Source organism: Sapajus apella, unplaced genomic scaffold (assembly GCF_009761245.1).
Source record: "Sapajus apella isolate SASKATOON/1434 unplaced genomic scaffold, GSC_monkey_1.0 scaffold34, whole genome shotgun sequence".
Classification (NCBI taxonomy): domain Eukaryota; kingdom Metazoa; phylum Chordata; class Mammalia; order Primates; family Cebidae; genus Sapajus; species Sapajus apella.
This window is the reverse complement of record NW_022436974.1, coordinates 14,730,624-14,755,868: the sequence shown is the minus strand read 5'-3', so window position 1 is coordinate 14,755,868 and position 25,245 is coordinate 14,730,624. Positions and strand designations below refer to the sequence as shown.

General features: G+C 41.4%; 1 protein-coding gene across 6 annotated transcripts in view; it reads right to left on the bottom strand.

Annotated features, from left to right (window-relative positions):
* The window catches only part of ME3 (malic enzyme 3), a 209,908-nt gene extending 208,778 nt beyond the window's left edge, over positions 1 to 1,130 (bottom strand). For 2 of the 6 annotated variants that reach the window (XR_004274295.1, XM_032295842.1), the window contains exons 1-2: positions 621 to 636; positions 233 to 430 (exon numbers count right to left, since the gene is read on the bottom strand). Coding sequence is in view for 5 of the 6 variants with exons in the window: in XM_032295842.1 (XP_032151733.1) it covers positions 233 to 415 (183 nt within the window). In the remaining variant the exon portion in view is untranslated. Of the gene's footprint in view, positions 1 to 232; positions 431 to 620 lie in introns of all 6 variants that reach the window. The other 4 variants (XM_032295840.1, XM_032295841.1, XM_032295838.1 and 1 more) reach the window with 4 other exon arrangements.
* Between the last annotated feature and the right edge of the window lie 24,115 nt (positions 1,131 to 25,245).

Sequence of the window (25,245 nt, the reverse complement as noted above, 5' to 3'; positions counted from 1 at the left end):
TACTGCAGAAGAAATTAGGCTCCCTGCATTACTGGTCGCCTCTCTCCACGCATGAAGGGGAGAGGAGGGACAAGAAAGCCAAATCAAGTCACAACAAGCCCCTGCAAGGCAAAAACAGAAAAACCGCTGGAAGGGCGCCCGGGAGGATCCTTTCCAGGTCCAGGGGGCGGGGCGCAATTTTCCGGCAGCCACGGGATCGCTACGCGGGCCGTCCTGCTCCCGGGCCCATTACCTTGTTGAGATGAGGGTTCCTGGTGACATCGTATCCACGCTTCTTCAGGGGCACAGGGCGCGCCGAGCCGGACTTGGAGTGGCAGCCTCGGGCAGACGCGGAGGGTGTCCAGCGCGGGAGGGCGCCGCAGGCCCGGCCCGGCCAGAGAGCCAGCCGCGTGCCTGTGCCCAGCGCGGCGCCCATGGTCCTTGTGCAAACCTGGCACGGGAGAGAAAGCAAGGTCAGGGCCTCCTTCCAGCCAGCCAAGACCCACGCGCGCTGCGGGGCACCGGGCCTGAGCCGGAGACGCGTCCTCGGGGCGCTGGTGGGCAGGGGCTCCCAAAGGGTTAAAGACGCCAGCCGTCGCCCCTCCCCCAACCCCTCCACCTCCGCGTTCCCCGGCGGCCACCTGCTGGGCTCGGTGCGGTGGGCCAGGCCTCGCCAAGCGCCAGGCAAAGCGAAACCAAGCCTTGGAAGCAGATCCGGTGCGGGTGACAGCCTGCGGCACCCCCACCCCCATCCCTGTGAAAAAGAGGCGACTGAGTGGCGAGGGGTCCCCGAACCCTCAATGCCGTGTGGTGGTTTGCCTCGTTCCGCTCTATCTCCGACCCACCTGCGCTGCCCGGGAAGCTGAGGTAAACGCGGTCCCGCTGCGGAGCAGGCGGGGCGAGGAGCTGCGGTCTGAGTCCTCTCCCGCCAATGGCTGCACCGCGCCGGCGGCCGCGAGCTCGCGGGGCTGGTGCGTTCCTGAAAGAGCGGTCCCGAAACCTTTGTTCTCAGTGCCTGGCTTCCCCTGAGGACGCGCGTGGGGCGCCTCAGCACCGCGTGCACGTGGTTGTCCCCAGTGACAAGAAGCAGCTCAGAATGCCCCCTTGAGAGTCTCCATCTTGGCAAGACTAAATGCACAGAGGGGGATTTGCGTTTACGGGTCGCATACCCTCGCACTCTAGCAACATTCGGGGAAGGGCGCGCCTTCGGGATTTGGATAGAAATCCTCAGGCATTCGGTGATCAGTGTTGCCTTGTGCTGCCCAGAACAATAGCTATTCGCCACATGTGGGTATATAAATGTAAATAAATTCATCTAAATAGAGTAAAATGTAACATCCAGTCTGCAGTCACATTAGCCACATTTCCAGTTCAAGAGCCACTTGTATGCAGATACGCCTGTTGGGCATCTTGATATAGGGGCCACGGTTACTAGGAGGACTCCCAGGGACCCCGTGGAGCTTCCCATTGGGGCCAGACAGGGATCTTGCGGTCTATCTAGCACCAAACTTAATTTTATTCTTTCTCCACACAGTAGTCAGGAGATTCCTTTTAAAGCCAACACTCTGTTGTGTGTGGAATAAAATCCAAACTTTCAGGGCCTGCAGGGTCTCCCATAGACTGGTTCCTGCCAGCTTCTTCAAGCTTATCCCACTCTACTCTCCCCTTCTCACTGAGCTCTGGCCATACTTGCTCCTCCCTGGGTCTTCACCCCAGTCGGCTCCCGCCCAGTGCAGGGCTTTTGTACTGGCATTGCCTCTGCTTGGAAGTCTCATACTCCAGCCTTCCAACCACTGCTTCATTCCCATCTCTCGTGTCTCCACTAAGATGTCAACTCAAAGGCCTTACCGCTATTCCATGCAATGTCAGCCTGCACTAGGGACTATAGAGTGAAGAGGTTTTTCTCTTTAGACACCTTACCACAGTCAGTAGTGAGCTTGTTTTTCTGATTGTTTACTGTTTCCTGTCTAGAATGTAAGCTTCATGAGGAGAGGCTCTTTGCCTGTGAACCTGTGTCCTCACTGCCTCCTATTGTAGTTGCACAATAAATTGTTGTTAGGTGAACTGAAGGAAGTGACAGCCACTTTCATAAGGATCGTGAATCCTTAGACTTACTGCCAGACAGGTGGCACGGTCCTCTACTGATGCCCCTTCAAAGCTCCCCGTCACCAGCATTAGCCCTGTTGTAAGTGCCAAGCAGAGATCATGGTGCATTATGTGCTAAGGGCTGCTCCTGCCTGAGTTCAGGATTCCCTCATCTCTTCAGGAATAATTGTTTCCTCCTGAAGTCTCTCCCCTCCCTGTGTGATATCCATTTTTCAACTTGAATGATCTCCAGAAAAATAGTCCTGTCCAAAACAGATTTACAATTACCTGGTAGGGAATAAGGATGGGGCAAAAATACAGATTTCCAGGCCCCATCAGTGGAGAGTCTCATCCAGTAGGGTTTACATCTCTAAAGCCAGGTTTACTCTTGGACCACAAATTTACGTAAACTTATAAATTATATATATTTTTTTCCACCTTAAACCAGTTTGTGTCAGATGTGTGATTGTGTGCAACCAATAGTATTTACTAAATCATCTCAACACTGTTTTTATATTGGCACCTCTTCCCACCAGTCAAATAACATCTTTTGAGGGCAGAGATCATGTGTGTTTCCAACTTTGGTAACTAGCACACACAAATAATTGAAAACTGTTTGTTGAACCAGTTTGCCTTTGCTCAATACAATGACCTTTCCCTCCCCTGGAGGATATTTAATAGGTAACTGCTGTCATTTGAAACCAGGATGTAAACAGTAAAGGTTTCCAAACAAGCAAATATAATTTTTATAGCATCAATTCACTAAAGCTTGTACAGTTTACACATAAAAGTCTCTCACATGTCCTAACCTGTGGCCTACATTCTCTTAACCCAGGCATAATTCTACAATGTTATTTTGTGTGTGCGGGGTGTGTGTGTGTGTGTGTGTGTGTGTGTGTTTATTCTTTGGTGACAGGAAAAGAAATGTATTAAAGGCAGGTCCACCAGGAGCAGTGACAGAAGGCAGTAGCCAGAGGAGGTGTCTTCTCAGTTCTGTAGAGTTGTCCAGGGTCCCAGGTTTTCTCTTTTGCAGCTGAGCTCTTCTCTAGGTGTTGCCCATCTCTACACAGCACTAATACCATGTTAGCATTCCAGCCGTGGAAAGGGGAGATGAGGAAACAGAGGGAAAGCAAATCTATTTTTTTAAATTGAGACAGAGTCTCACTGTGTTGTTTAGGCTGGTCTTGAACTCCTGGGCTCAAACAGTCCTCCTGTCTCAGCTTCCCAAAGCGCTGGGATTACAGGCGTGAACCACCATGCCCAGCCAAAGCAAATCTATTTTACGGAAGTGACATGAAAGTTATATATATTACTTCTACTCATATTCCATTGGTAAAAACTAAGCCACGCTTTCACATCAAGCTACAGGGAGGGCTGGAAAATATTGTTTTTAGTGAAAAAGACATGTATGTGCTCTACTAAAACTCAGTGGGGAGTCTATTATTGAAAAGAAGAAGTGGAGAATGGTTCCTAGGGACCACTAACTAGAAGTCTAAATATAATACTCATTTTCTGTTGAAGTGCTTAGCCCGTAGTGGGTGCTCAGAAACTGTTAGCTGTTATTATTGGCACGTGTGGTTTCCATCTCTGCTTTCATGGCAACTTCCTTACTTTTAGAGCTGAATATAGGATTTCAGAGACCAGGATCAGAACCATGGAAACATTCCAGAACTTCTTCCAACTCCACACAACTCTGACTTCCTTAGCCAGCCAGGAAGTTGGCTTGTGATCGGGTGATCTGGTCCAGCACTATATAGAACTAATGGGTCTCCATAATTTGTCTTGGCCCCTCTCCCTTCGTATCCCATTTACTGACTTCTGCCATCGTTGTAATGATGCTTCTTGGGATGGCAGAGAAGGAATCTCATTCCCTCCCCTCCAACCAATGGTTCCACATTCCAGGTTTAGTTAATACGTTTGCTTTTCTATTGTGATTACAGAGATTTAAATATCTACCTGTTTCCCTGCTAGATTATGAATTCCTTGAGGACTGGAACCACGATTATAATTCTTTGCATCTCCAGTACCTGGGACAGTGTCTGTTACTGAGAACTAACTCAGTTTGTTGAATTAAATATAATTATGGTTCAAATTTGTACATAACCTTCCAAAAGTGGAATTAATAGACATTAAATTTGGTACATTGTTAAAAGGGCACAAAGTGGCTTCAAGTTAGATTTTTAACTCAGCTGTCTTAAAACAAGAACTCTTGTCTTCTGAAGCCAGATGTTAGTGACCTTACACACAGATTTTGAAAAGGAGGTGATTTAAAAAATTCATTATCTTTCAGTTAATCCCATTGCTTCACACACTTATTCATAATATTCTACACAACATTTAATGTTTACGATTGCACCCAAAGAACTCTTTAAATTCCTATTGCTGCTAGTAATATTTGTAAACACCAACTCTTTTTTTTTTCAGCAAAGGAGAATTACGAGAATCATTCATTTTTTCCTAATCTGCATATTCATCACTCTGCTGATGTGCCCTGAACTCTGGGCCTTTGCTCAGCAGTTTCCTCTGCTTCCAGCATCTGCCAGTTGAAGTCCTATCTGTTCTTTACAATTCCACTCAAACATTATCTCCCCCAATGAGTCTTCCCAGAGTCCCAACCAGCAGCTTACCCACCCTCCTGATGCCTCCAAACTGCTATTTCTGTCTCTCTTGTTCACTTTTATTGCACTTTTGAAAATCTCTCCTGTTGTGCAAAGAGGCTCATAGAGGTGAACACCTTTAGATCTACATAGTCTGGACTCCACCAGTGGGTGACTTTGAGTATTTTATGTGATGTCTTTAAGCCTCACCATTCTCATGGATAAAACTGGGATCCTAACATCACTTCTCATGTTGTGTTTTGCTGGATTTATTTATTTATTTTAAATGCACTTATCACCTACATGCCAGTCACTCTTCTAAGCACTTTATAAACGTTAAGTCGTTTAGCCTCATGAGCCATATTATACCATTTTGCCCAGCTCCCAGTCGACCTTTCTCTATTCTGGCTTAATGGCTGGAGCTTGGGCCCTACATATCAGTTCTTTGGCAGCAGAGTTTCTGTTCATTTCTGCCAACAGTGGGCACTAGAAGGAGACTGAGGGCTGGAATGGGAAGATTTTCTCTTCTTTGCTTGCTGTTGGTTCCTTGCAGCATCCCCTCCAGCAATGGCCATTTACCCTGCACCAGCCATTGGGCCCACCCTCTCCAGCACCCTTTCACAGCCTAGAATCAGCTTCCCAGGCCCCCACAGACTTAGCAGCAGGTCTTTTCCACCACAAGTCCAGCTTCTGATGGTCCAATCACTTCGCTTTGTTCCTCCTGCCCTGGAGATGGAACCTGAGTCCTCCAGTTACCACCTGTGATTGCCTTAGCACTCCTTTTCTTCTCACCCAGCCTTCCAGCACCTGGGAAACCAGTTCTTTATATTAACTTCCTCTTGTTGAGATATACTTTGTGTGGTTCTGTCTCCTCAACAGGAACCATCTGTTATAGATCGATACCATTATTATCCTCATTTTACAAATAAAACCCAGAAAAGTTAAATAACTCACCTGAAGTGGGCTGGGATTTAAACCCAGGTTCAGATGTCATGGTGGCTCCAGGACACTAAGGGCTCATGTTTGTAAAGTACTCGGCCAGGCCTGCTGCATGGCCAGCACTAAATGAACAGTGGTTCTCTGATCTCCAGTCATCATGCTTATCACCACTCTTCAGCCTTGCATCCTACCCAACACCCAGGACAGGGTGTGTGCAATCAGTGCCTACTGGATTGAGCCTGATTCCCTAAATATGGGAGGACTGTGGCAGAGAAGGGACTTGAGATAGAAAAGGGCATGGAGGAGACAGTGGGGCCATGAAGCTTCTACATCCTGTTCCTCTGACTCCTTCCTTTGGAGTTGTTTCCAGGGTAACTAATTCTCCTTCTCTTCTTGACTCTCTCCCCACCTCCTTGCCATGCTTCCCCTGTCCTCTGCTTTGGTTTCTTGACTTCTGTTTTTCTATTAAGTAGGAATAGATAGTTCTCTGACATTCTAAAAATATCAAAAGAGGAAATAAAAGGGCAATTTTGTTGGGTAGCAGAAAACATGTTTCTTATTTTTCGTTGCATTCATTCTATTTCTCTATTCTGTTGCATTGTCATCATTGTTAATACCCAATTTTAACAAGAAAAGAATATCTTTTAAATAACCACATTCCTAATAGAGGTGGTCCCTGGGGTTCAGTTATCCCTGCATAGTGTTATAACAAAATTACCTTGAAATGTTTGTTTATAAACTAGTTCAGCCTTCTATTCAAGTAGTGGTTGCACCACACATAATTGCTTCCAGAGAGAAAGATACAATAGAGTGCATTACTCCTCAGACCCCCTGCCTGATTCTCATTTAGTCTGAAGCTAATTCTTAAGGCCCACTTATGTTTCTAGTCTGGCATCCACGCCAGCTTTTATTTTCATGGCTGCTTTAGTCACAAACAATTTATAATCCATTTTAGACATGCCCCACTTCTACCCCATAGTAGGAGGTCCAAGAAGAAAATATTATCCTCAGAGTAACCAGGGAGAGAACTACTTTTTGTAGTATTTTTGTGTATTTTCCAGGCCTCCAGATTGCCCAGAGGTTGTTTAAAAAATCTATTTTCTGCCCCTCTTGAAACACTCTATTCAAGAACTCAGTCCTCTGATGGCCACCGCACCATTTCTTCATTATTCCCTGGGTTCCTTGGCTGCCTCCTGCCTCACACAAAAGTTAGACAAAAAGGCAACTGTTAGAAAAAGGCAAGATGCGGAAACAGAAAGCCATGGCAGCAGCTGCTGAGCTAAGCAGCTGATAAAGGGGAACAAATTTGTGCCCTTAGTGTTTGTTTGGAGGTCAGGGCAATGGCCCAGCAGGATAGGGGGAGAGCTCTTTGTCCATGGTATGATTTGCCCATCTGGCCCATTCAGCATCCCCTGGACCAGCTGACCCCTGCCACCAGCTTCACTAGCTCCTTCAGGGGCTCCAGGCTTGTTAAGCTGTAATGAGCATAACGTTGAGTTTCCTAATTAACTTTGCAACAGTTGTGACACAATTCCATAATGGGAAACAAAAATATTAATAGTTTTCTTGTTGACAGTCATTTCTTGGTGGGACAAAAATCATTAGTGATCTGAAGGTATTCTGGGGTTCTTACTAGAGTTTAAGTTATTTTTTATTTAAGTGTTTTAAAACTATGTTTTCTATTGGTGAGATGAAGACTTGCTGTTCCCAGCGCCTTTGGGTTCTCTTCAGCTCTTTATCACCTCAATTGGTTTTTGTTTTCCCTTCTCACAGATTTAGCCATTTGACTCCCCCTTCCAGTCTGTGTTTAGCCTCCAATCCCTTGGACTGATTCACTGAGGATTCCCCCAAAGAGATGTAATTTGTTTTCTTTGTGTATTCACAGGTTTTGAGCTTCAGCTTATGTAGTTTGTTATTGTAATGGATGTTATCTGTGTCATCAGGCAGCCCACAGAGCAGGCATTCACTAGCTGTGAAACCGAATGAAGATTCTGACCACAAAGCTAATGTTTTTCTCTCCAGGTCATACCAATTGTTCACCACAGGCACCCTGTTTTCAGGAATACTTGTGCTTCTAAGAGCAGGTGGATTTAGTTCTCCTTAGCTTGAATTTGGGGTTTAGTATTAAATCTAAAACACTGACTCACAAAGGGTAGAAAGTGGAGACTGATGAAGCAGCATGCAAATGATATGGAGTGAAGAGATATCTTTTTGCTTTTCAGGGATTGTAATTAGCTACATACTTTACTGATTTATTTGTAATTTTTACAGGCTTAATATTGCTGGCAAAGCAGATTTTGCTATTTGAGCTCCAGAAACATGTTATTTAACACTTTGATTTGCACAAGGCTATAATCCAAGGTTGCTATTTAAGGTTGTCGACTCAGATTTTTGCCAATATAAATTGCATGTTCTGGCCAGGCACAGTGGCTCGCACCTGTAATCCCAGCACTTTGGGAGGTCAAAGCAGGCAGATCCTTTAGTTCAGGAGTTTGAGACCAGCCTGGGCAAAACCCCATCTCTAGAGAAAATACATCTGTAGTCCCAGCTATTCAGGAGGCTGAGGTAGGAGGATCACTGGAGCCTGGGAGACAAAGGTTGCAGGGACCCAAGATCATACCACTGCACTCCAGCCTGGGTGGCAGAGTGAAACCCTGTTTCAAAACAAACAAACGAATAAATAAATAAATAATTTTATGTTCTTTGTATAGTAGCTAAGAGCTTTCTCTTTAAAGTCAAATACATCTGGGTCTTGATCCCAACTCTGCCACTCACTAGCCATGTGATCCTGGGGGATGTACTTGATTCCTCTGAAGCTCAGTTTTCTTATCTATAAAATGAAGATAACAATAATAGTATTTAGCTTATAAGGTGGTTGTAAGAACTAAATGCCTGGCACATAGTAGATCTTTAGTAAATATTAAGTATTACTATTGCAATACTTCCTCTGTATTCCCACGAAACAATTCTGGACATAACAATTGCTGAATAAACATTGATTAAAACACACTTAAGTGAATTTTCAAAGGCCCAGCCTTCAAAGGCTTAATGTCTTGAAATCTCTTTAAGGCAGGTTAATGCCCAGCGGTAGAGGCTGAATGTTCACTGAGTTTCATTGTATTTAAATTATCACAGTGCCTGTAGTTGAGATACACACACATACACACACACAGGTTTAGATAAATTGTCAGGTTCTATTAAAATGGAAGTCAGGTGAAGGTCCCCTGAGCTCCACTCATTTCATGTTGTAGGTAGGTTTACTTGCACTACTGGCCTTTACTAGTTCTACCTTTACCACCTATCAAATACCAGGACCTCAGCTCACCCCAATTTTGTGCATATCTAGGAGTCCACCAGCAGAGAAGCAAGTTTTCTATATAATCTGAGCTACAGGTGTGGCTCCTCTGCTCCCCTTCTGTTCACTGGTGCTGTGGCCACTTCTTTCAGCCCCAGCACTGCTGGAACTCAGCTCAGATTCCCACTGGTGGCCCTGGCCACTGTAACTTCTGAAGCCCTCTGGATAATTACTTCCCAGCTGGTCCTGCTTGAAACTCTGCTGCTTCTATAATGGCTCTCTCTGCATTTCTGTGGTTGCTCACATTTTCTCTTCTGCTGTTGCAGGGTAAGGTAGAGAGAAAAGTCAAGAACTCCTTGTAACATGGTCCCTTTAGATTAACCACCCTCTCAGAAGAGAGCAGGTCCCCAGTAGAATGGCATGGGCCTCTACAGATTCCGTTATTTTACCTCTTTTCTTTTTGGAGCACACAAATGGTCCTGGGCACAGACCAGACCAAAGTGGATTCCAGAACAACCTCATGCCATACTGTGAACTTCTGCGTTCTCCAGGGCCTGCTTCTAATGCTAGCCTATCTTGTAAACATTTTTTGTTTAGTATGGTTTTTTTCTGGAGGAGAGACTCTCCATCTCTGCATTCAAGCTTCAGTAGGCCCACCAGGTTTAGAAGACCTACAGGTCAGTCAATTGCAACGAAGCTCAAGTTCCTCTTCATGAGGTTCCAAGGCCCCCTGAAAATCAGTGATGTACCCAGATGGCTCCTTAGATATCCCTGACTACCCTGACATATTTAAGATGTTTGTCTGCCCCGGGCACATGGCAGACCTCTGGAGGAAGCTGTGTAATTTAGAAGATACCCATCCAAATCCAAGCTCTTAGCCAGCCGAAATACTCTGCCACATATCTTTAAAAATATTTCATTTAACAAGATGCATGTGACAGAGATGAGGCGAGGAATGGAGTTTCTTCACAAATCAGAAGTATTGAATTTGAGCTTTCTAAAATTCTTGCTAATTACAGGGTATATGCAATTACATAATTCTAAAGTTGGAAGGGATCTAGGTTTTATAATAAGTGATGCTGCCAAGAATAGAAACTTTGCTCCCTGAGAAGGCAGGGAGGCTCAGCGAGCCGGCAGTGGTGAGATACCTAATGAAATGGGGGAAGACCCCTTCTTTTCAGGAAGAAAACTGTTAAAAAAAAGGACGCTCACACTTAGCAGCCATATTTTTGCCCTCTTATTTTTCAGCTTTTATCAAGCTTCATGTTACAAAAAGACATGTTCTCCTTTATAAGAAGGCGAGAGACTGTATTGATAAACAGCCCATATTCTGAGCACTAAAGCTATCATAAAGAGAAAGTTCATGGCAATTAATAGATTCTAAGAACTTTTTATCTAATCACAAGAACAGACAAGCTCTTGCCAAGCCACGAAGATGAAAATCCTAGAGAAAATAAGAAAGGAGTAATAATAAATGAGAATTAGTAGAAAAGCTATCAAATTGGAACAGTATGTTGACATTTACAAAATCTTGCTTACTATTCTATATACAGTGTATGACAGGATATTGAATGGGATTTTTCTTATTATCTCAGGATTTCAGCTAAAGCTCCAAGCTAAGGTCAATAGGTAGTACCCCACATTTTATAAAGAAACCAAGGAGCCACCAGATATGGCCTCCAGTGCTTTAAGGAGTGGCCAAAGAGATCCTCTAACTCTCACCCCTACCACCCCATGAGCAGAAACTGGACCCCATGGCTGAGGAGAGCACGTAGACAAAGAATGAAGCCTCCAAGGGGGCCACACATAGAGATGAGGTCTGCTGTAAGAGGGCGCCCAGTATCTCAGTCTCTGGCTAGAGGCCTAGCGAGCTGCCCAATGTGGTAGGGCCACCAGGGTGGACCGTCATGAGGCAGCTCATGAGAGAGGCTGAACCATGGCCCTGGAGGTAGGGGATTCTGAAGGCAGGGGCTGACTTGAGAAGTCAGTGACTATGGGAGGTAAGAGAGCAGTGGTGGTGACCTCCTCCTCTTCATGATGGCTAGGGCAAATGGAGATCCTTGAAAGCCAGGGATACCACAGAAAGCAGCTGAGTCATTTGAGGGTCTTGCACCCATAAGGGGGCCTGTTTGGGGGACAAAGTTGTAGCAGTAAGAGGCTATGGAATTTGTCACCCCAGCTGGGACCTGAGCAAAGGGTCACAAGAGGTCAGCCAGGGAACTCTTTATCTAAGTTGGGCCCCTTCAAGGGCATCCAAGAAAACCTTCTCTTGCATCCAAAAACATAGCCAGCTTTGGTACACTTCCCCACAGAGGGCATTGACAGCCATTAGAGAACTATAAAGAGCACAATCTAAATAAAAAGGTTTTTTGCCTTTTAGCCTCTTGAATCAATTTCCTAGGGCTGCTATAACAAATTACTATAAACTTGGTGGCTTAAAACATCAGAAATGTATTTTCTCACAATTCTGGAGGCCCTTCAAGGTGTCGGCTGGGCTGTTCTCTCTCTCAGGGCTCCAGGGGACAATCTGTTCCTTGCCTTTACCAGCTTTCGATGACTCCAGGTGTGTGCTGGCTTGTGTTGGCTTGTGGCGGCGCCCGTCCAACTGATCTCCACAGTCACATTGCTTCTTCCTTTTCTCTGCGTGCTTCTTGTCTCTCTGTTTCTTATATTGACAAGCCCCTGTATGTAGGAACCTCCTGGATGATCCAGGATAATCTTAACTCAAGATCTTTAACTTCATTTCCTCTGCAAAGATCTGTTTTCAAAAACATTCACAATCACAGTTCCAGGAATTCGGATGTGGACAGATCTTTTTGGAGGTCAAAACTCAACTGCATTTCCATCTCCCTGTCCTCCTTCAACCGTGTAGAAACCAGAATTAGCAGGATTAGGTCAAAGAGGAAGGAAGCACAGATTGTGCCCCTCCCTCACTCCTACCGAGGTTCCTCATTCCATGGGAAGCAGGCCCAAGCTTGGGAGAAGAAGCTCTGAAATGAATGTGAAATTGGAACTTTACATTGTACCTCACTAAACTTTCAAACTTAACTTTGAAGTTTTAAGATATCTGCCTGAGATTTTCTCAAGGGTCATAAAGGGAGACTGGACCAAGCATAACTGAAGGTAGTGATAAGAAAGGATAAGAGAGGCATTTCCTGTTGTATTCCATTGAGTTCAGTATAATCAATAAACTGGTTACACTAATATTAGTTAGTAGCTCATACTTTTCTAATATGAGAGATCTGGGGTTTTTATTCGTGAGAAAAGCACAATTTAGAGGTGAAGAATGCAAATATGTGTTTTCAGTGAATGTCATATTATAACAAATATCCATGGAACAAATATTCATGGAAATATAACCTATTAAATTATACTAAATGCCAATCACTGAAGTGAGAAGATTAAGAATAAGAAGTTCTTTTCATAACAGATACTCTTGTCCACCTGCCTGACTACCAATTTCAGATGTGGACTGATAAGAAAAGTACACTGAAACTATTACCTACCTCAATCCATCAAAATTCCAGTAATGCAGCCTCAAATCACCTCAAACTTGCAAGAGCTCTGTCACATTGCTGGTTACACTGAATTATTAATGGAAACCCAAAGGTCAGATGAAGAGCTAAAGAGGCAGCTGTCTACTGGAACAACTGACAATCTTTTGTTGGAATTAGAAAAAATTTAAACCTAAATACCTCTTTTTTTTTCATTCCTTTTAATTGTAATTTTAACTTATTTCAGCTCATCTTTTCAGCTTGTTGCAATCTTTATAATGTTGACTTTGTAATCCAATGTGTTAGTGTTCCCTGAGAGTTTTACATCGTACACATTTGGTAAACTGGCCCTGTGGGACTGCATTAACAGGAACTTTGGAGACAGGAGGCGCTCAAAGGCAGTTGGTACTGTATAGTATTCAGTCAGCCAAAATATCAACACTGAGAAGCCCTCATTTAGTACTGTTTGCAGCATCGGGCTTTTTAGAGAAAGAGAAACATTAACACAGTAAGCTAATATAGAAGTCAATAAGAAAAAAAACTGCATGGTAAGGATAAACTCAGTTGCATTCTGCCCAATCTCTCCTTTCCCTTCTTCCCCTACAATAGTTATAGGTCTGCAAAGGGAGAATTCATCTTTAATAATTTTTAATCATCACAAGGAAAAACTAAAAGAGTAGATAAATGTGTTTTCAACAACATGTGAAACCCCTCAAAAATCCATTTAACCTCAAGTTAACTGGAGAACAGGGTCATCTGTCTAGATAACCCTATTATCTGATTTTTGGTATAATTAAGCTATTCTTTTCTGTGCACTAAAGGGTAGTTGGAGGTATGGGGGAAAGGAGGTTGGAGGGAAGAGAGAATTTAGTAGAAGGAAGAACTGACAAGAGAAGTAAGTAATATTAAAACATGAAGTTCAGAGATCAAGGAACTCTGAACACAGGTATCTTAGTTAGATGCAGCTCATTGACCAGATACCATCCTTCTGAGTGAGAATTTTAGCCAAAACAAAAAATGATATCTAATTAGATGACACATCTGAACTAGAAAGACAGAGTTCTATAATTACCTGTTTGACTCTCCCATTGTGTGGAAGTGTCACCCCAGAAAGTATGGATCAATTTATTAATCATTAGAAAGGAAGTGAATGCTATTGTCTAACTTGGAGGCGTTAAGGTTTATTTCCACTAATACTCTGTTATAATACCAGGGCTTTAAGAAGGATTACTGAGTTCAAGAAACATAGATTTAAAGTAAGTTTTTCCATGCATGTGTCTCATGCTTGGATCACATTTAATAATCAATGTCAGGCATGGATCCTCTTGACTTACTATTGTTATTAGTGGATTATATAGATACATGAAAACCCCTGCATGCTTATGCCCTGAATGCCTTGAAACTGCCTGGGATCCTGGACTGTATAGCCTCTTCCAGGCAGTCATGGTTCCTTCCCAAGGAAGATTAAAGCGGATTTGATCATAATCCTGCCTGGCTCACAGGGCCAGAACATGGTAAATCCCAACAGGCAAATATACTTAAATGCTAAAATTAATAAAGCAGAAAAGATGAGCATATAATGACTCCTAACTCTAAAACTTCAATTGCCGCAATGGAATGCACCATGGATTTTCTATGCTGAAAAATTATGAACAACAATGATCTCTTAAGAGGTTAAAGGAGTTAGTTGGTTTTTAGGATACTATAAAAGCTTAGGATGAAAGATTAAAACCAAACCTTAATACTGGAAATTTATATATATATATATATATATAATGTTTTTTTGAGACAGAGTCATTCTATTGCCCAAAGTGACACTGCACTGGAGTGCAGTGGCTTGATATCAGCTCACTGCAACATCTGCCTCCTGGGTTTAAGTGACTCTGCCTCAGCTTCCCGAGTAGCTGGGATTACAGGCACACACCACCAGACCTGGCTAATTTTTGTAATTTTAGTAGAGATGAGGTTTTGCCATGTTGGTCAGGTTGGTCTCGAGCTCCTAACCTCAAGTGATCCACCCACCTTGGACTCCCAAGGTGCTGGGATTACAGGCGTAAGGCTCCATTCCTGGCCAATACTAGATATATTTAACTCAAGTTTATCTATCACAATGAGATTATTGCTTATTTCTTGGAGCAAATATAAGCAATAGTACTTTGGAGCCAGGGTATTGAAAACCTAACAAGTGTGTGTGCGTGTGTGTGTGTGTGTGTGTGTGTGTGCGCGCGCATGTGTGTGTGTGTGTGTGTGTGTGTGTATAAGTGATATGTAAACAAGTTACATATTATATTTATTGGTTTTGTTATAGGTATAACCTTTTTTATTGGCAACCAAAAGTAGTGGATGGCTTAGAAATAGGCAGGAGTTACAGAATAAGAAGTATAATATACTCCTTTACTTGTTTTGGCATTAACAATTTCATAGTTATCTTTTAAGATGTCTGTAATTTAGATTCCTCAGAAAAGGATATGTTGAAAAATGAATTTCATGGAGTTTTTCTCTGAAGTAGAACACCAGGAATGCATTGATGCTGAGCTCTCCAACTTTGTCACTGAGGATTGCTGCTCTAGATTTCCCATTTGCTCCTCCTTGCTTTTGCTCAAGCAGTTACCGCCTCCTAGAGCACCCTTTCCTCACCAGTGTCTAAACTATTAACATTCTCTAAGGCCTAGTTCATGTGCCCTCTAACCCTCAAGCTTTGCCTAGTACATCTTTCCTCTTAGAACTCTCATATCTCTGAAGGTGTTGGTCTGCACTTTAAGTAAGTTCCCAAATCTTCCTCTCCCTAACCCCCAACAAGACCTCTTTTCCCTTCTATGAATTCTACTTTTGAAAAATGTGTGTTACTTGAGTGTTGCTCAAGTAACACACTTCAATTAAGAACACATTTATAAAGAAAAATTTCATCTATTCAATCAGTGTTTTTTGTTTGGGCAGTTATTGTGTAACTATCAATAATGTCATTTTTTTTTTAGTATCGTGAATAGTATAATCACATGAGTCTCTGTCATAGATGTGGCACTAACTATAATAATGAGGGAAACGTTAAGTCAGCAGTTAGTGGCCTAACTCCAGCTGTTATGCTATACTTGTGTCCAGGGTCATTCCTGTTCTGGACTTATTCCATTGGAATACTGAAATCGTCAAATGTCGATCTGTAAAATTATGTCACCCACTGACTGTATCCTAGAAATTTCAAAGATGTCATTGATAAGCAATCAGAGCTATTGATGAGCAAGAGCGAAGTGGTGTTAACACAGAGTTGATATTATTTCAGCCTAAAGAAACTTGATCTTTTGTTTTAGTTGTTGTGACATGCTTTCAGTTTCTGCAAAACTGAAAAAGCTTTTGAACCTAAAGTCTTCTAAAACCTGTAAGGTTCTGGGGGGGGGGGCAGGGTGAAAATGAGGAACCTTTATTCTAAGCCTCCTTGATTCTTTTACCAAATCTTAGCTGTATTCAATACTGTTGTAATTTCAAAAGTTCTGATTCCAGGAAACATTGCTCGTAGATGACTGTCTAAAATAGCTTAAAGGAAAAACCTAGGGTGAACTTTAGTGTCTTGCATTCCCAAACATGGACTTGGCTGAGTTTGGAAGGAACACACTCCTTATCTTTAGTGTCATAGAAACAGTCATTAAAGAGAGAATTATAAGAGTAATAATTTATTCCAGTCCTACTGTGTGTGCCAGCAACTGAATGAGACACCTGTTATCCCTATTCCTCCTACAGCTTTGGAGAGTGGGTCATATCGTCTCAGTTTAACATATATGAATTTATATTTTGGGGCAATTAATTTTTTCACCTTTAAATTTTGTGTCCTTCCTGTGTTCAGACTCACCTTTGACACTGGTTATCCACAGAGTAAGGTTATTGCAGTAGAAACAAAAAGAGAATCAAGAGAATTGGTTCTTGTCTAAAAACAGACTAAAAAGCCTAAACAACAGACATGGAAGAATACTTTCAAAGTGAATATTGACCACATCAGAAACCATATAAATTCCTGGGCTAATGGTCTAAAGAAAGTTAGACAGGCGGCCGGGCGCGGTGGCTCAAGCCTGTAATCCCAGCACTTTGGGAGGCCGAGGTGGGTGGATCACAAGGCCAAGAGATCGAGACCATCCTGGTCAACATGGTGAAACCCCGTCTCTACTAAAAATACAAAACATTAGCTGGGCATGGTGGCGCGTGCCTGTAATCCCAGCTACTCTGAGGCAGGAGAATTGCCTGAACCAGGGAGGCGGAGGTTGCGGTGAGCCGAGATCGCGCCATTGCACCCCAGCCTGGGTAACAAGAGTGAAACTCCGTCTCAAAAAAAAAAAGAAAGTTAGACAGGCAATTCCCAATTTCATATTTTTAAATAAAGACCTTCCCTGTTTCTAGTTCACTATGTCTAAAGTATAGCCCTGTGAGTCACCAAATGAGAGCCTGGAATATGTACTAGTGCCCTTCCTCCTCAGAGGGCCCTGAACTCTGACTTCTATCTTCTAAGTAGTGGGAAGACAAAAGCTCATGTAGGCATCTAAGCCTTGTAGCCATTGCTTCCTGTTTGGGGCCACTTAGGACTGGCAAATGCCTCATGGGCTTACTTCTCTGCACTTTCCTTCCCCAAGGTTCTTGGTCTCTATGTTTACATTCCTTGGTGTCTTAGCTCAGGCTGCTGTAACAAGAATATCATAGGCTGGGTGGCTTAAGCAACAGACATTTATTTCTCACAGTTCTGAAGGCTTTAAGTTTGAGCTCAGGGTGTCAGCATGATTTGGTTCTTGGCAAGGGCCCTCTTCCTCATGGGGGCCACCTTCTCATTGTGTCATCACATGGTGGAGAAAGAGAGGAAGGAGTGAGCTCTCTCCTGTCTCTTCTTATAAGGGCAGTAGTCCCTTCATGAAGGCTCCACCCTTAGGACCTAATCACCTCCCAGAGGCCCTGCCTCCTAATACCGTCACATTGAGAGTTGGGGTTTCAACATATGAATTTTGGGAATACACAACCATTTGGTGTCTAGCACTTGGTAACTCTAAACTCTACCTTTTGAATGCTATCTGAAAATGGCTGTCACTGCTCTGCTCAGTGCTACTTTCTGCTTTTCTGCTTGTTTTTTTCCACACCTCACTGCTACTGAATGAGTAAATGCCTCATAGGAAACATGGGGTGGAATGTGCTCACCTAGGCTTTCCCTTCTCTATGGGATCTCAGCTCTGGGACCTTAATCCTGGCTCCCGTGTAGAGCTCAGATGCTTTCAAACAGAATTTTACTTTTTTTTTTACATTTATCCGGCACTTGCAGCTGTTTCTTAGCAGGAAGTTTGGTTGGGTACACAGTATTGCTGTCAGAAATGGAAGTGAGAATAGTTGCTAGAAGAGATGGTGTTTTGAAAATAGGACTTCGGCACCCCATGCAATCTTTATGTCACCCCGTACCATGTTCTTCAGTAAGCAGCAGAATGTTTGCCCTTTTGCTGGAATCAGTGTGGAGGTGGCACCAGTTGCTGGCAGACCCAGAGACCTGGCCATCTAAAAGGAAGGATACAATAGCAGGTGATGACCAAAGACCACATGCCCTGAGCCTGCCCCGCTCACACACTTCGAGGCCTTGTCTCTCAAACTCAATGCAGTGAAAGAATAGGAGAGGAGTGAAGGTTGAGAAACCTGCACTGATTGAATTTACTCTGAACTGTAAATTCTGTTTTTATCATCAGGCAGAATGGGGACTCAAGACAGAACTTAAAAAATTTTTACATAATGTAAAATTTATCATTTTAACCATTAAAAAAGAATGAAATTACATTCAGTTGTAGAAAAATAAAGACAATTTTTGAACATCTGAGTTTGTGACTCATGAAGATCATTCCTGCCTTTGGGATCACACTATAGTACTCTGTGACTTGCTTAACAGCATATCATGTAAACTTTCCCCAGACAGTTTATGCAGATCTTCCATTTTCATTTAATAGATGGATAGTATTCCCTAGTAAGTTTGGATTTAATTATTCCTCCATTCTATTATTAATAGGTGTCTAGGAGATTTCTAACTGCTTTCCATTATCACCTACATTTTCATGTTCATGTACTTTTCTTAATGAATGGCAAAAATCCTAGGAATGGAAGGGCTGACTTAAAATATATCTACATTTAAAATTTTTGTAGATACTGCCCAACTGCTTTTCTCAAAATTATGGCAATTTACATTCTCACTAATGGAATACAAAAATGCCCCTCTTTCCATACCCACAAAACACTGATGCTATCAGTTGTACTCTTTTTGTTAACTGATTGAAAAACAACAATACTTCATTATTGTCTTAATTTTTACATTTCTGACCACTAGTGAGAGTGAGAATCTTTTTATTTTTTTATTGCCTATTCATAATCTATTTTTTGCAAGCTGATGATTTGTTCCCATCACCCATATTTATACTGTTATCTTTTTAAACAATTCATCAATATTCTTTGTATTGGAGGCCTATTATCTCCTTTTCTGCTACATAATAATTCTAATAGCTAACATTTGTTGAATGCTTATACTGTTTATCCTGGACTTAATGTTTTTAAAATACTCTTATTAAGTCTGTATAAAAGTCTCATGTACTCACTAGAAGGGCTAAAATAAAAGCAGTTGGTAATACCAAGTGTAGGCAAAGAAGTGAAACAATTGAGACTCACACATTGTTGGTGGGAATACGACACGGTACAACCATTTTGGAAAACTGACAAGTTTCTTATATAGTTAAACATACACATATTGTATGATCCAGCAATCCCACTCCTAGGTATTTATTCATGATAAATAAAAACATATATCCACAAATATATTTACTTAAATGTTCATTGCAGATTTATTCATAAGAATAAAACAGCCAAAAATTGGAAAGAACCCAAATATGGTTTTGATATTGGGTTTATCAAATTCTTCTTTTATTACTAAGAGTCTTTACCTTTTACGGGTCATTCCCATTTTGTTTGGTACATAAGGGTTTGTGCAGTTATAATTTCCTTCTGTCATTCAAATTATACTGTTCAATCTAATTAATCCTTTTGCTCTGAATTCTACTTCATCTGATATTAATTTTGCCTCCTTACTGTGGTTTGGTTTTCATATGTCTATATATATGAACTTTTCCAACATTTCTTTGACAGAGCTAATACAAAATTGATATTCACTGATGCACCAACATCAGTACATGTCTGAAATCTATCAATGGACTTGGAAGTAAATTAGTTGAGTTTCTGTCAGTTTCAACAAAGAGTTGGATGAATACAGGTGGTATACATTTATAACCACTGTATGACTTTAAATCTTTTTGTACTCTGTTCACATTCTTAAGCGTAGGATTCTTAGATTATGGTCCTTTTGTCGAAATTATGAATATTGTTGTACTAACTACTGTATGTTGCAAATAAGAAATTCAACAGTAATCTAACTATTTTTTGCAATTTACCTTGAGAAGTTGTAGTCCAAAGTCTTACTGACTTATTTTTCCCCGTAAAGCATACCAGGATTTTGTTTACTGGCATCCGGAATTTTATTTAAACAGATACCTATCAACAAATGAATAATACAATTTTCATTTTCATGATCATTTTTAATATTAATATTTTAATGGTTTAACAATCGATCCAAACAACTGATATGTCCCAGTAGAGAAATTACTAAATGAGGTGATTATGGGAAGTTTTGTGAAGAGGTTGAGGTCTGAGTTGGGGTGGATGAGACTTCAATAAACAGAGGGAAGTAAGTTAGGAGATTCTAGTCAGAATGTTCAGCCTAAGCAGGTTTATAAAGGCTAAACATTGGCAAAACCACATCTCTACTAAAAATACAAAATTAGCCAGGTGTGGTTGTGGGTGCCTGTAATCCCAGCTACTCGGGAGGCTGAGGTGGGAGAATTGCTTGAACCTGGGATGTGAAGGTTGCAGTGAGCTGAGATCGCGCCATTGCATTCCAGCCTAGGCAACAAGAGGGAAACTCTGTCTCAAAAAAAGAAAGAAAGGAAAAGGAAAGAAAAGAAACTCTGTAATTCCCTCCTCTTCCATTTATATATTCACTTCAAATAGCGACAATTTTGTCACTGATGTGATAGGAGCCTTCTGTGGGAGAGATTGAGTGCAAGTGTGCCGGATGAGTGTGAATAATTGCTCCAGTTCCTTTGGGATTGGAATAGCAATAAAGGCATTTGCTTAGCTGTCAAATCCTCATGTGTCTTCAGAAAGTTAATTTTAGGGTTGACTTTCTCATGGAAAGGAAGCATAGTGGATGTTTTTTGGGAGGAATATATTTTCCACATTGATAGTCCATGATGAATATGAAAATTCTACACAGATAACTCAGCAATAACTCTGAACAAAACTTTTATAGCTTTAGAGGATCCTGCCTTTTGTTTTCCATAGGAGACTCTCATATTGTGATAGACAGTACGAAGGGAAACCTAGGCTGTCTACAGTGTTAGCCAAGTGGGGTTCAGCACAGAGTTTGATAGAATTCTGCCTCTAATTATTTTGCTTGCATGGGAGATCAGAGTGAAAAACAGGGCAGTAAAGACTGCCTCTGGATAGGAACTTACAACTAAGTGGAGTCTGGAGGCCTAGGAATGAATTGTTCTTCTAAAACTACTATTTGCTTGACCCATTATACATTAAATCATATGAGTTAGCAATAACAGTTTTCTTTTTTATAATAGGTGTATTTGCACTTCCATAAATTCTTATTTAAAAGCTCAGATGTGGAATTTGGCAAGCTTGCAAATCTATAAGTTTAAATTTCTAATATTTTTATTGTTTAATGCATAACAACCTCAGATTTTCATAACTACAGCATAAGCAATGTGATTGCATAACATTAAGACCCAATAACCTTCATATCAGAGCTTTGCCTTTTTATCCAACTTTATCTTGAGCTTGCAGTCTCTGATAAATGGGGTAATACACTGTTAGTTTGTATCCATCCATTCATTCATTGTTTACTGAATATTCTTTGTGCCTGGTACTATGTTAGACTTTGTATACATTGTCTCATTCAATCTTCAAAATAATATTTGGGTTTGGTAGCATTATCTCCATTTTACAGATAAAGAAAAGGAGGCTCAAAGAGGTAAGATACTTGCTAGCATGGTTCTGTCTCTCTTTCTGTCTCTCCTTAGAACTTATCCCACATCTAAAGAAGCTGACCTCTGAAAGTGATTTTTGGACAGAACCTCATTACTGATTGGGGCCAGTGATGAGTATATCACCCAAGCTGAGCCAAACAAAAATTTTCCCCTGGAAATATGAAGTTGGAATTCACACATGGCAAGTCCCTGCTTATGGCTGGAACACATAGACTTGACAGTCTTAGGGAAGTAGATTCTGATAATGTGGTTGGAGAATCATAAGAGGCAGAGTATATGAGAATGAAGCAGCTGCAAAGAGAGACGCAGGAGTGAGAGGTGTTGTGACAGCCTTGCAGATCCTGATTTATGGCCCTTCTGAGCTCTAGCTGTATTTCTACACATGAATTCCACAAGATAGTCCTATATCCTTATAACAAATTCCCTATTTTAGCATAAACTAGCTAAAGTTGATTATTTACAATTAGGAAGACTTAATATAAATAATTAATATAAATATGGCAGAATTTGAACTCAGGTATAATTCCAGGCTGTATTTGTAGCCACTACACACTATGCTGACTTTCCAAAGAATTGCTTAACTCATGCACAGTGTTCTGGGTGAAGATGAGAGTCACACTAATGACTACTTATCATTAATTTGTTTCAATGATAAAGGAAATACTTCACCAATTTCTACACCCACTCATGTACATATTTAAAGAAGCAAGACACATTTTGGTAGTGATCTCACTGGCTCGTCAGGAATTCTTTGCTGCCTTAACAACCTTACTCTCATCATCATCATATTCAGCAAGCTAGACTATATGGGACTATATACCCTGGAAGATCTCCAATTATTTTGCAAATCACATATCTGGTTTTAGACCACTGACATGCAGTTACTTCAGGTACTATAGCAGACACCACAGTGTTCAACAAACCTGATGCTCTTCTTCCTGGACACTGAGATTTGTTACTTTCCCAGACACCCTTGAAATTAGTGTGACCATGAGACCAAGGTCTACCTAATAGAATATGAGCAGAAATGACCTGAACTCCTCATAGGCCTGGCCCATAAAAATACCTGATTGCCATCCTCTGTGCTCTTCCCCCTAGGTCAATAATCTTGAAAGCCACAGGAGCTCCAAGGTAGAAGGAGCCTGAGTTCCTGAATTACTACTTAGAAACCAGCTTTAAGTAGGAACACTCATGTACAGGAGCAAGAAGTACATTTCAATTTTGTTAAGCTATTAATATTTTGGAGTTCATGTGTTACAGCAGCTGGCATTACCATAACAGGGATTATCTCTCCCATTTATGATTAATTAGCACACATCAAAAACAGGAGAGCTTCATTAATGGATACATCTTATTAAAAAAAGAAAGTTCTTCGGTGCTAACAGGTCATGTTTAGAATTTTTCCTTTTAAGTCTTGACTGTATGCCAGGCTTGGTAGGGAAATAGGATGACTCTGCTTGATTAACATCCTGAGAATTTGGAGCTATGAAAGAAACCAGTGTTTCCAGTCCTTAATTGATGAATCACATTTCTAGCTATTAGACTGGCCAAAAAAAAAATTATTCCTCAGTTTCTAGCAGACCCTGTCACCATAGAAGAGAAACTCCCCCACGCTAGGACCCCTACTAGTTGTTTTTGCAAGGATGAGTTTTCTTCAAAGGAGTTCAGATCATAAGTAGTTAAGCAGAGATAGCTAAATGTGATCAGTGCCCAACAAATCCTTAGATGGTGAGAGTGGAGCAATTCTGTGGCCAATCCATTTAATTACGTAGACCAACACTTTAAATAGTTTAAGCCACATAATGGATTATTGTTTTATTAATGTATGTTTTACACATTAAGGACTCATGAGCTCAAATAAAGTGTCAGTCTAGCAAGAAACACCCCTTTCTTCTCTGTCTACTGTCTCCTTTATCCAGAGTTGGAATATAACCTGCCTGGTTGCCTGCACACCACCAACTCATGGGAAAATGCATCTCTCTCTCCTTTACTCTAGCCTGCTACCCTTAGTCTGGGCAGGAAACCCCAAACAAAATTGGGGAGAAACCATGGATCTTACACATTGGAATACAGTGGTCGGGCATGGTGGCTCATGCCTGTAATCCCAACACGTTGTGAGACAGAGGCAGGTGGATCACTTAAGGTCAGAAGTTTGAGACCAGCCTGGCCAACATAGTGAAACCCTGTCTCTACTAAAAATAAAAAAATTAGCCAGATGTGGTGGCATGCACCTGTAGTCCCAGCCACTTGGGAGGCTGAGGCAGGAGAATCGCTTAAACCCAGGAGGTGGAGGTTGCAGTGAGCCAAGATCATACCACTGCACTACAGTCTGGGTGACACAGCAAGACTTGGCCTCAAAAAACAAAACAAAACAAACAAAACAAAATTGGAATACAGTATGTTAAGTGACAGTTGATGGCCAAGACAGAAGTAGACCTGGAATGAGTCTAGTTGACCAGGAGTTTCAGGGATCTGGAATAAAAGCCTGGGAGCATAGTTCAGTAGCCGTTGTTCAATGCAGCTGGTTAGATATGACTATTCAAAACTGAGGCAAAGGAGTAGAAATCTAGGAAAGTCTACGAGCAGTCTTCAAGGACAGACAGTCAGCCACAGTGGGGTGTGGATGTAAGGAAGTGGACAGGAAGCCCATCACTATGGCAAAGCCTCCTTGGTTTCCCTAGCAACCTGTGCAGACCCCTATTCTAGATTTTATCTTAAGGTGCTATGATTATTGGTGTTTCCCTCTTGAGATTGTGAGCTCTGTGAGGGCCAGAACCACAGCTTTCATGGAGGTCAGTTTTAAAATACATTGATTGCTGGTGCAAAACAATTCAATGGAGGAAGAAAGATAGCCTTTTCAACAAATTGTGTGGTAACAATTGGATATCCTTAGGCAAAGAAAATGAACTCAATCTAAAACGTGGATCACATAGAAAAATTAATTCAAAACTGGATCATGGATTTACATGTAGAATACAAAGCTATAAAACTTTTGGGAAAAAAAATAAAAGAACATCTTTAGGACCTTGGGCTAGGTGAAGAGTTATAAGACATGGTACCAAAAGCACAATTCATAAAGGAAAAACTGATAATACTTCATGAAAATCAGAAACCTCAGTTTTCAAAAGACCCCCTTAACAGAAAATAAAAAGACATGCTAGAGAGTAGAAGAAAATGTTTGCAAATCACCTGTAAAAGACCTTATATTTTGAAATGTAAAAAATCTCTAAAATTCAATAGTAAAACATACAATCCAATTATGAAGTAAGCAAAGAGATATAGACAGCAAAAGAAGCATATGAAAAGATTGTCAACATCATTACTCATTAAGGAAATGCAAATTAAATTACAATGAGATATCACTGCAAACCTATAAGAACAGTTAAAATAAAAAATAGTAATTTTACCAAATGCTGGAAAAGATACAGAGAGACTGGCTCTTTGATTCATTGATTGTGGGAACGTAAAGTAGCACAGCCACTCTAGAGAATAGTTTTGCAGTTTCTTGCAAAACTAACACATACTTGCCATTGTTCTCTTTGGCAATTTGTCCCAGAGAATTGTAAATTTAATGTGCACACAAAACCCTATACACAAATGTTCATAACATAAAGCTGGAAAATAAAACCCAAGTGCCATTCAATGAGTGAGTGGCTAAACAAACTCAGATGTATCTATACCTTGTAATACTACTCAGCAATAAGAAAAGAATGAACTACTGATATATGCAGCAACTCAAGAGAGATCCAGGG